Genomic DNA, 11,261 nt, shown 5'->3' with positions numbered 1-11,261 from the left:
CTATTTAAGTGGAAATCTGCTGAGACATGTTACTAGATTTTGTCAGGATAATTTATTTAGATATATCATGTCGTTTATAACCAAAATTAGTTTTACAAATATTATCCCTAAATCCTCTCCCGAGATCATTATCAAAAGATTTTTAAAATCTATCATCTCTCCGAGTCTATACAGTTTCCTGTTTAAAAGCCCTCAACAACCTTCTAGGGTTTTATCTCTCCTACACAATCGCTTCTTTCAATTCACGATTGCGACGATCGGTGCTCGCGTTGCGATGAAGAAGAAAACTAGGGCTTCGATGAAGACTCCAACCTCTGCTTCAACGGTCACTAAGCGGAGACTCGTTGACGAGGATGACACCGAGTTGGATGCTGAGTTGGTTGATGTTGAGAGCAGTGATGAACAGTCGGGAGTTCGCAAAGCTGAGAAATCTGGAAAGAAAGCTCGCATGTCGGTAGAAGAGAAGACCGAAGGTCAGGGTCTTGAGGATCGGAAAATCATTTTGGGAAAGCCATTGTCTGGTAAGGCTTTCTTCAACTGTGGTGTGGTTAAGCTGTTTAGTAATTTAGGTTTTGAATCGTTTTTGGTTGACATGCCTAAACTCTGTTACCCCTCGCTTGTTCGTAAATTCTATTCACAATTAACTGAAAATGCATCTGGTCAGTATGTGTCTTTTGTTGCTGACACTAAAATCACTCTGTCTCCACTATTTTTGAATGCTATTCTGAAAACCCCTCCTTCACCGGTCTCAATTTACACTAAAAGAGGTTTTAAGCAGTTGGATGATTTTAGTGTTAAGGACCAATTTCATGTGTTGTTTGGGGCTGATGGACCTACTGAGACTTTTCCCTCTACTACTCAAATCCTACCTCTGGCTCATGCTCTGTTTAGAGTTTATATTGATAATCTGTGTCCTAGATTGGGAACTAGGTCAAACTTATCTACTCAGGATGTGATTGTAGTTTCTATGTTGTTATCTGGGAAGTCTTTTGACATTGGGGATTTGATACTGAAAAATATGATTGGGGCTATAGAGGGCAAGTCAAACACTGGACTACCTTATGGGTTGTTGCTAACTCGTATATTCGAGTGGTTTGGTGTTAGTGTTGCTGGGGTTGAGAGTGTTCAGGCCAAGGAATTTCTAGATGTTAAGTGCCTCACTCAATCCAATCTAAAGCTTGAGAAAGATGGAACATTGTCAGCTGTAGAGGTTTCACCTCCACCTCCAGTTCAGCAGGCCTCTGGTAGTTGTGTTGATTTGGGTATATCTGCTAAGGAAGTATTGGAATTCATGGATGAACTCCGTGATAACCATAAGCAGCTTGTCGAAGGTCAGAAGCTGTTATCTGAGCAAATGGATGATTTGGCCAACCAGTTTCAGTTCTGGAAAGATATTGTTTTTGGGGGCAAGACAGGAAATTCTCCTGAGAAGTGTAGCTCAGGGAGCTTTGTTTATGAGCTTCGTAGGAGAATGTTTGGCTCTGCAGGTTCTCCCGATGTAAAGTTCACCTTCACTTCTGAGGACGATGCAACTGAAAGTCCACGGCCACGCACAGCAATGGATGCTCTCCAGGAAGCTGCTGGTACTGTTTCAAAGCACTACTACAAATAATGCATTAGACACCGGTCAAACGCCGATGTCTTTTAAAAATCCGACCGATGTCTTCGCGTGCGATGTTATATGTATGGTATATAGACATCAGTCCTAACCCGATGTAAAAATCATGTTCAGACATCAGTTTTCTAAAAAAATTTGATGTCTTTTGCTGAAATATTACCAATATATTGCTTGATTACAACATGAATAATGATTTATTACAAGATTTGGCACCCTTTGAACACATACATCAGAGGGCAATATAAACCATATGCATCGTTTTTTTAAAAAAATTGATGTAAAAACTAGATTAGACATCATAAGGAAAACCGGACCGATGTCAATGATGTTTTTCACATCGATTCTTGTTTAAGGAATGATGTAAATCCTCTATTCAACATCGCCCTTTGTATATTAGACGATGTTAACGACTGTTTTAACATCGATTCTTATTTAAGGACTGATGTAGATCAGGTATTCAACACCGCACTTTGTATACTATACGATGTTAATGGTGTATTCAATTTCGATTTTTGTATATTAACCGGTGTAAAAGTACTTTTTAACACCGTTTTTAGTATAAAAATGGATGTAAAATGGCATCTTTAGTACTAGAAAATAGAGTTTTAACACCGTCATTAAGTTAAGGAGCTGATGTAAAAGAATTTTCTAACATCGGTTTGTTACAACTCTTTGATATTAAAGGTTTATAAGACATCGTCTTAAAGATTAAAACTGATTTAATAAAGTTTTCAGACATCGATTTTTTTAATTTTTTTAATATTAAACATTTTTTTAACATCGGTTTGTAACATACACATAATGTCTTTAGTTTAAAAAACATCGGTTTAATTTGATATTGTAATGTAAGTGTTCGTTTCAACATCAGATACAAGGAAAAATGTGATGTCTATAAACTCATTTGACATCGGTTATATGTGAACTTACTGATGTAATTGTCATATACATTTTTGAAACAAAAATTATACCATGCATATATGCAGCTTCTACACTCTTGCCAAAAACTAAAAGCACACTCTTGCCAAAAACTAAAAGCACACTCTTGCCAAAACTGAAAGCACAATCTTCTTGCCAATACCACAACAAACAAAACTAACCAGAAGAACAATAAATCTAAAATTGCAGACACAAAAAATATAACCAATGTACGTACTGAAATTCACTTTCATTGCCAATTACTAACTTCCCAACCAACAAGTAAAATTCAGCAGTACGTACGCATCCAAAATATATACCAACTCGATCCCCAACCAACAACGTTAAAGCAATTCCCGAACTACAAAGTGCTAGAGCTGACATGCAACATCCACATAACAGCTCCTATATATACCAGTTTAATTAATTACCATTCAACAAAAGAAATTCAAACTACATCTTGTCCTCAATAAATTCGAGAGCCTCCATACGGACCTCATCCAGCTCCTCCTCTGTGTAACAGTTTCGAGACCTGACTGCCCACTGAAAAGAAATAATATAATTTTAATTAGAAGTTTAATAATATATTTTCATTTTAAATAAATCAACCTGCATGCAAGGCTATTAAAATAAATATGCACCTTGGTCATGAAAGACATTTCTTTGTCCATAACAATGTCTCTCATATATCTAAGGACCGTATACCCACATTCAGTTCCCCCTGGTTGCTTAGGCGATCCCTTAATTTGAGCAATCGTAGTGATACAAATATATTAATAAGGTCATCCATAGAAATTAAAATAAAGAAAATGAAATATTATAATGCAGATGCATGACTTACCATAAGATAGACTACTTTGGGAGTTCTCTTTGCCCTTCCACTTTGAGCATGGTAACTTGCCAATGCACTACAAAAAGATATCATGCACTGTATGAGTATCCACTTTGAGCATGATAACTTGCCAATACATATTGAATTGCTCAACTAGCAAGCAGAAAAATCTAAAATTACTCTATTAGTCCTCGTTCCAAATCTGGAAAACGGGTGTTGTGTGGCAAAGGATTCAGAATATAGAGATCGCCATCCCAAATTACAACCAAAATCCAATGGGCCCTGTTTTTATTATAAAATACAAACTAAGTCAGAATTTAAATATTTAGACTAAAAATTAAAATATAACAACAACAAATATACGTACATTTGATTATGTGGCATGAGATATAGTCGATAATAATTATCCATCAACCGTTTGACCACAGCATTTTGAAATTCTTTATTGAGGGTATATGTGGATGCAGGATCCAAAAAGCCAAACAAGAGCGCGTCATCCTTCTTCCGGTCCTTATAACATAAATGATGCAAGTACCTACATCATATCGAAAATGAAAATAATTCAGATTGGACAATATGGTTGTCGAATATGCAAAGTGCAAAGAATAAACAAATATGAAAAAATTACTTACGCCATATATGCACCAACCACAGATTGTCCGATCATGTCAAACTCCAACAACGAGATCAAATTCTCTTGCAAAACAAATATTGTTTTCACAGCTCCAAATACATCAGCGTCACATGGAATTTGTACAGAAGCCCCGGTCGCTTTCATAAATGTGGACGCATGTTTGTACAGAACTTTATATTTGCTCGGCACTTTTTTTCTTAACTTCACTTTATGAAATGATTGTTGTAGTTTCTTCAGCTCACTATCAAGTGTCTTTGGTTTTCCCTCTTCATTTTTCTTTTTCTACAAATAATTAAGTAATTAATATGCAAAAATCAGCAAGGAAACATTTCATAGGACACAAAAATGAGTAATTAAGTAGCTATGCATACCTTCGGAGAGGCTCTTCCAAAGATAATCAACTCCTCAGGCCAAGCAAGTTGAGATCCAACCGCTTCACAAACTTTCTCTATTTCACCAGGAACTGGTATAGGAACCATTGCATTTGGCTCAATGATTCCGTCAACAGACACACGCATGCATCCAGGAGGCACAGGCACTCCATGCACTGTTGCATTCATTTCTGGATCATCAAAAACGATCCCAAACGCAACCCTTCGTTGTATAGTGTCCACTGCAAGGACACATTGCCCCTAAAGATATATATGTACAAAAATATATTAAAAACTGGCAATATTATCAGCACAAAATACTAATTACAAGTACATATATGTACTAATTAAACACGAGAAAATTATGTAATGAACACAATAATAATTTATACCGATTTTTTAGCTGGGGGAGGAGGATCGATTATAGCAACAAAGTCATCATCATCATTAAGCCCCAATTCTTTTGCAGCATCTGGCTTCTTTGTAGGTTCTGCAACCTTTTTTTCTTCTTCAACAACAGGTTGGCAACTTGATTTAGATGAAATTGGGGAACCAATATTGGATGCATGTATCATTGCTTTTAGTTCAGCAATCTCCTTCCTCTGTCTCTCTAACTCATCAGACAAGTCTGCCTTCGAGACCCTATTCCTTTTCTGTCTCGGCAAATTAAAGAACAATTTTGGAGTGACAAATCCCCCAACTCCTCTTACCCTACCCGAATGCTCAGGAGTTTCGAGTGCCAAAGTCAACACATCTTTACTCCCAGAGGGTTGAAATTCACCTATTTCCTTCTTCTTTATTAAATCATCCTATCATCGAGAACACAAACTAATAACTATGACCAACAATGATATATTAATAATATACTTCTAATTAAAACTATTAACATTATAACTTACAATTTTGCCAACTACTTTGGCTAGGTCTTTGTCACTTATCTCAACATCCTCCTGAACTTTACGAGCCTTCTTCCACAACACCGCGCGATCAGGTATCTCTCCCCGCTCTAAATTTCCTTCCTTTATCTGTTTAAAATTTCAAAATATATTACATAGACCGACACTGTAATATGCAGACCTAATGTATAAATATAAAAAAGATCAAAAAGGTATACCTCTTCTTCCTGCAACCCAACGTATCCCTTCCTTGAAAGACGATGATGATATTTCCGCTTCTTGACCCTCTCGCTCTGATCCGTATGTTTTTTCTGCATAGAATAGAACTACTATATAGAATCTTGTGCTCTGAACAATGTGATTTTGAAATACAGTATTAAGAAGAAAAATTAGAGCGAAATATGTAATTTACCATCCAGCTCTTATCAATCCTAGGTTTCACAAATTTTCTCCAAGCTTCTTTGCCTACAAAAGCATACTTCCTTGGAGGCTTCATCAATTTCTTCTTTTGACCAATATATGGAACAACATATTTGGTTGTTAAAGTGGTTTTGAACTGTCTCCACTTACAACCTGCAGATTTTAGCACCTTATCCTCAAGTTCTGGAACAACTTCGAAGGTATCCTACATGATAACAAAACACTGGTGTAAAATTCCCAAAATTATATACTTGCACATATAAAATTCTCCAAAGATTATGTACTTAGATATAAGTATCTAAAACAGGGATAGTAATTATATCTTTTAAGACTGATAAACTGAGTTATTATTTTATCCTTTTTTATAGAATCAAGTTATTATTTTATACTTAATCAAAGTACTAAAAATGGATGAAGATAAACATATATTACAAGTTATATATTAAAGAGATTAAAACTCCAGGGTATTTTCTATAATTAAATCAAAGTACTAAAATGGAATTAAAGAGATGTTTAAATTTCACCTGTACATCGAGCCATAGTTTTTCTTTTAATTCCGTATCGACTTCTGGCCAGCTAGGAATGTCGATTGGAATCATATTCCTTGCCACCATCCCTATGTAGGACTGTAAAGTGGCTCTTGTATCTCCAATAGGCTCTCCAAGTTCATTATATCTAATTTTAATCTTCTTACCCTGTGCCTTCTTCACGAGTACTTTATGTAGAGCCGAAACACCTCTTGCTGCTCCAAGTCTTTTTTTTGCTGATTCGGTGCTTGTAACTGTTGCTTCATGCTCTCCAGGCTGATCATCATGCACTGCCTCCCCTGACTTAGCAGGCTCTTTATGCACTGCCTCCCCTGACTTAGCAGGCTCTTTATGCACTAGCTCCCCTGACCCTGCAGGCTCCATAGGCTGCTTTCCATTTTTGTTGTTTGCTTTCTTCTTAGCCATTTAAATTTTATGAGCTGTAGAATATAGCATAAAACACATGAATGTATTAGTAAGAATTCATGAATGACATACAAAAGAATAGAAATTGTACCACTAGGAATTTAAATTCCACATTCAAGTAGATATAAAGCATGAATAAAAGTTGTACAAGTAGCAATTTTGGATATAAATAAGCAGCAATTACATTTAAAATGCACTCCAGCTCCAAGTATTGTATAACCAAATTACAACCAAAATTCAAATTGTGCAACTACTAAAGTAATGAACAATGACAAAAAAAAGAGCAGCATATATGCTTCAGGGTTTAACCCAGATTCCATCAATATTAGGCCTAACACTATGGCCAATATCATCATTGACAATATCACATAAAGGAATGCTAGTGCAGAATGGGGAATGTTCCATCGCCGTGTCTCCCAAATCATCTTCGTTATAGATATCATGGTAGTCTCTGGTTGTGGAGGTCAATACAACAGACCAGGCAGCATTTTCCGGATCTTGGATATAAAAAACTTGTTTGACTTGGTGAACAGAAACATATTTATCTTTCTTATGGCCATGTCGAGAGAAGTCTACAAGCGTGAACCCAAGATCATCCACTTTAATACCCTTATCGTTCTCTGCCCATTTACATAAGAACAACGGAGCTTTGAACGCGTGATAATCCAATTCCCATATTTCTAAGATGATGCCATAGAATGTCATATCACATTCAACTGGATTTAAATCTTTTGCACTGGATACTTGCACAGTCTTGGCAACTAAAGACACACCGCTGTTTTGAACAACACGTGCATCATCTCGATCTTTTGTAAAGTATCTGACACCATCAACCATGTACCCTTCATAAGTGAAGACGGAAAATGAAGGTTTGCCAGCTAGCCACCTTAATGTTTCTGAAATATTTTCACCATTATCTTTCATTTCACTACTGACCTACATATATATATATATATAGTTCATATAGATTAATTCCTTAATAATATAGGCATCAAAGTTGAATAAAAAAAGTTCAAATGACTAAGAAAACAAACTTTTTTTTCAAACCAATCCGCAAAGAGTCGATTATGCTCTCCCATAAGCCAATGCACACTTTTCTTCTTTCCACGGTATATTTGTTCTAGATGCTCCTTGTGCATTCTGATAGAATGCAAATATATATATATACATTAAATAAATGAAACTAAATAACACAAAATATTTCATAAAAAAGACCTTACATAATATATGGATACACTTCAGGATTGTTCAAAAGGACACATAAATGAGCCTCATCTCGCTCTTTTTCTTCCAGTTGCTTTAATACTGCCGCAGATAGAGGACCTGACAGCTTTTGGTTCTTTGGAAGACCAGCAGTGCCACTTTGCTTAAAAAACTCAGCACAGAATTCAACAGATTCCTCTCTAAGGTATCCTTCCGCTATACAGCCTTCCGGATAGTAACGATTTCTTACATAACTTTTTATCACTTTGTTAAAGCGTTCAAACGCATACATCCATCTATAAAAAACCGGGCCACATAAACGTAACTCACGAACTAAGTGGACTACAAGATGTATCATTACATCAAAAAACGACGCATGGAATATTTTTTCAAGCTCACACAAGGTCAGTATCACATCAGATTGTAATTTATCTAATTTTGATATATCTACAACTTTGCTACACAGAGAGTTAAAAAAGAAACACAATCTTATGATTGTGACCCGAACATTTTTGGGAAGAACCGCACGAATTGCAACCGGGAGTAATTGTTGGAGGAGAATATGGCAGTCATGGGACTTCAACCCATACATTTTTAAATCAGCCATGGATACACAGTTTTTGATGTTGGATGCATGTCCATACGGAAGTTTCATAAACAAGAAAGACGATAGCATTTTCTTCTTTTCTGCCTTGGACAGGGTAAAAGCAGATGGGGGTAGGTAAGTTTTCTTTTCTCCAACTTGTGGAGCTAGATCAGTCCTAACACCCATGTCAATCATATCAAGACGGGACGCGACGCTGTCTTTTGACTTAAATCGCATATTTAGTAATGTCCCAATCAGATTGTCACATACATTTTTCTCAATGTGCATAACATCGAGACAGTGACGAACATGGTGAAATTTCCAATATTCCAACTCGAAAAAAATCGACTTCTTTTTCCATGGACAGTCCACCTTTTTAAACTTCTTCAATTCTTTTCCGAAAGAAAATGTAATTTGTTCTTGTCGAGCCAACACTTCTTCCCCAGAAAGCGGTTGACGTGCTGTCCCAAGCTCCTGTTCTCCATTGAAAGCAGCCTTTTGCCTTCGATAAGGATGATACAAACCCAAATACCTTCGATGACCTTGGTAGCACATTTTCCTACTATGAGGCAAATATTTAGCCACAGTATCATCAGCACATACAGGACAAGCCAAATAACCCTTGTTGACGCACCCAGACAAGTTCCCGTATGCAGGAAAGTCGTTTATCGTCCACATTAAAACTGCTTTTAAAGTAAAATAAGATTTGGTGGCAGCGTCATATACATTTGGTTCACCTTCTTCCCAAAGCTTCTTCAAATCTTCAATCATTGGTTGTAAATATACATCAAGGTTGTTACCAGGCTCATGCGGACCAGAAACCAAAGTTGTTAACATCAAAAATTTCCTCTTCATGCATAACCAAGGAGGTAAATTGTAAGTTACTAACACTACGGGCCAACAAGTATACCTATTGGTGAGGCCATTGTTATGAGGGTTTATACCATCAGCCGCCAAAGCCAAACGAATGTTTCTTGCTTCGGTACCGAATTCTGGCCACCTATAATCGATATTTCTCCATGAAGGAGAATCTGCCGGATGACGCATCTTGCCATCCTTTGTTCGTTGGTTCGCATGCCAAGTCATCTGCTCAGCAGTTGACTGAGATTTAAACATCCGTTTAAATCTAGGTATTATTGGGAAATACCACATAACTTTGGCCGGAATATTAACCCTACATTTACCATCTTTCCCCACCTTCCAACGAGATAGTTTACATTTTGGGCATCTAGAGGCATCTGCATTTATACCCCTGTATAGCACACAATCATTCGGACAAGAATGAATTTTGATGTACTCGAGCCCTAAATCAGATAAGGATTTTTTTGCTTCATATGTATTGACTGGCAATACATGATCTTGAGGAAGAAATGACCCTATTGAAGATAACAGATCAGTGAAGGCACTATCACTAATACCAAACCTAGATTTCCAATTTTGTAACTTCAAAATTGTTTCTAATTTGGTTGATTCGCTGCCCTCGAATAATGGTTTCTCAGCATCAGCCACAAACATCCTGAAATCCTCGGAATCATTATCATAATCCCCTGACTTATATGCGGCTTCACAAACACCTAAGGTTTCACATGTAGCTTTGAACTCGGGGTCAGTACTAGGGCATTTACTAGATGGCCTGCTAGTCCTAGAAGAATTCTCTCCATGCCAAATCCATTCAACATATCCATGACTAAAACCATTTTCATAGATATGACCCCTAACTATTTTCACAGAGAATTTTTTAAAATTCACGCAACGTGCACATGGGCAAGGTATACTCTTTGGGTTTTCACAATGTTCCTCTGCATACATTAAAAACTTTTCGACCCCGATTTCATAATCCAATGTATCCCTGTCTTTCAAAATCCAGTTTTTATCTATATGTTGTTCCATGTATCCAATGGACCAAGTACAACCTACCTAATTGTCATTTCAAGCATCAGCATATACATAAGTAACATAACAGCATATATATACATAAGTAACATAACAGATAATTAGTATATATAGTAACATAGAGTATTACACATATATTACTTAATTATAAGATTCACATATATTACATAATTAAAAGATAATTAAACATCAGTTCATTAATAAAATATAGCAATTATCAAATCTCAAAAACAATAACAGAGCACACTAAACAATAGCAGAGCACACTAAACATTATAAAATCCCCAAATTTCAAAAACAATAACAGAGCACAATATACTTTATAAACTCTGTATAAGCTTGCAAATAACAGAGCATATTATCACACTTGTAACACCAATGAGACTATATTATACAACAAATTCGAATTCAAATCAAAAATAAACAAAAAATGCATGTAATACGAATTGAAAAAAATTATAATAACCTACAATCCCAATTTGTACCACAATAAAAGTGAGAAAAGAGGATATATACCTTAGAGCAACTGAGAAATGAGGTTGTAGATGAAATCCCCAAATTTGATTCAAAACCCTAAACTCCAAAATGCAAACTGAGCTACGAACCAAGCTGCAAACCCTAATTTCTTCAGCAAGAGTCTTCAAGATGTGCTCCTCCAAGATGGGTAACAACCAGGTCTTCAAGATGTGCTCCAAATTTGAATCTACAAGTTCGACAGCGAAGTGAATGGCGAGAGATGATGATGAGAGAGCTAGGTGAAATGTGAGAGTTGGTGAGAGAGCTGAGGTCGTGAGGTTGTGAGAGTGAGAGATGGCGAGAGAGATGGTGACCGAGAGAGGGAGAGGCTGTCTGAAGAGAGGGAGAGCGGGGAGAGAGGGAATAAAAGAAATATGTATTATTTGGGTTTTTTTTGTTAAGTACAAAAGAAGTGTTTTGTGTT

General features: G+C 36.5%; 3 protein-coding genes across 3 annotated transcripts; all 3 read right to left on the bottom strand.

Annotated features, from left to right (window-relative positions):
- Nucleotides 1–2,665: 2,665 nt before the first annotated feature.
- LOC135151148 (uncharacterized) lies at nucleotides 2,666–3,894 on the bottom strand. Its single transcript, XM_064088764.1, has 5 exons — nucleotides 3,733–3,894; nucleotides 3,546–3,647; nucleotides 3,375–3,441; nucleotides 3,175–3,273; nucleotides 2,666–3,076 (listed from the first exon to the last, which is right to left on the bottom strand). Exons 1-5 carry the CDS (start codon nucleotides 3,774–3,776, stop codon nucleotides 2,987–2,989), a joined length of 402 nt encoding a protein of 133 aa, XP_063944834.1. The 5' UTR covers nucleotides 3,777–3,894; the 3' UTR covers nucleotides 2,666–2,986.
- A 99-nt stretch (nucleotides 3,895–3,993) lies between these two features.
- Nucleotides 3,994–5,583, bottom strand: LOC135151101 (uncharacterized). Its single transcript, XM_064088661.1, has 5 exons — nucleotides 5,485–5,583; nucleotides 5,270–5,395; nucleotides 4,763–5,179; nucleotides 4,371–4,631; nucleotides 3,994–4,281 (listed from the first exon to the last, which is right to left on the bottom strand). Exons 1-5 carry the CDS (start codon nucleotides 5,581–5,583, stop codon nucleotides 3,994–3,996), a joined length of 1,191 nt encoding a protein of 396 aa, XP_063944731.1.
- Nucleotides 5,584–6,936: 1,353 nt separating this feature from the next.
- Nucleotides 6,937–10,318, bottom strand: LOC108212078 (uncharacterized). The gene is made up of 3 exons (XM_017383808.2): nucleotides 7,875–10,318; nucleotides 7,674–7,779; nucleotides 6,937–7,575 (listed from the first exon to the last, which is right to left on the bottom strand). The coding sequence occupies exons 1-3, from the start codon at nucleotides 10,316–10,318 to the stop codon at nucleotides 6,937–6,939; spliced, it is 3,189 nt and encodes a 1,062-aa protein (XP_017239297.2).
- Nucleotides 10,319–11,261: the final 943 nt, after the last annotated feature.

Source organism: Daucus carota, chromosome 3 (genome assembly GCF_001625215.2).
Source record: "Daucus carota subsp. sativus chromosome 3, DH1 v3.0, whole genome shotgun sequence".
In the NCBI taxonomy this organism is placed as follows: domain Eukaryota; kingdom Viridiplantae; phylum Streptophyta; class Magnoliopsida; order Apiales; family Apiaceae; genus Daucus; species Daucus carota.
This window is presented reverse-complemented; position numbering and strand designations above follow the sequence as displayed.

Coding starts and splice junctions, on each gene's coding strand:
- LOC135151101 (XM_064088661.1), bottom strand. CDS start 5,583: ATGCAGAAAAAACATACGGATCAGAGCGAGAGGGTCAAGAAGCGGAAA. Junction 5,396..5,484: donor TTGGGTTGCAGGAAGAAGAG/GTATACCTTTTT, acceptor AATTTTAAACAG/ATAAAGGAAGGAAATTTAGA. Junction 4,282..4,370: donor TTGGAAGAGCCTCTCCGAAG/GTATGCATAGCT, acceptor AATTATTTGTAG/AAAAAGAAAAATGAAGAGGG.
- LOC135151148 (XM_064088764.1), bottom strand. CDS start 3,776: ATGGATAATTATTATCGACTATATCTCATGCCACATAATCAAAT. Junction 3,274..3,374: donor CCAAAGTAGTCTATCTTATG/GTAAGTCATGCA, acceptor GCTCAAATTAAG/GGATCGCCTAAGCAACCAGG. Junction 3,077..3,174: donor AAATGTCTTTCATGACCAAG/GTGCATATTTAT, acceptor ATTTCTTTTCAG/TGGGCAGTCAGGTCTCGAAA.
- LOC108212078 (XM_017383808.2), bottom strand. CDS start 10,318: ATGGAACAACATATAGATAAAAACTGGATTTTGAAAGACAGGGATACA. Junction 7,780..7,874: donor CTTTTGAACAATCCTGAAGT/GTATCCATATAT, acceptor GCATTCTATCAG/AATGCACAAGGAGCATCTAG. Junction 7,576..7,673: donor CGGATTGGTTTGAAAAAAAA/GTTTGTTTTCTT, acceptor ATATATATGTAG/GTCAGTAGTGAAATGAAAGA.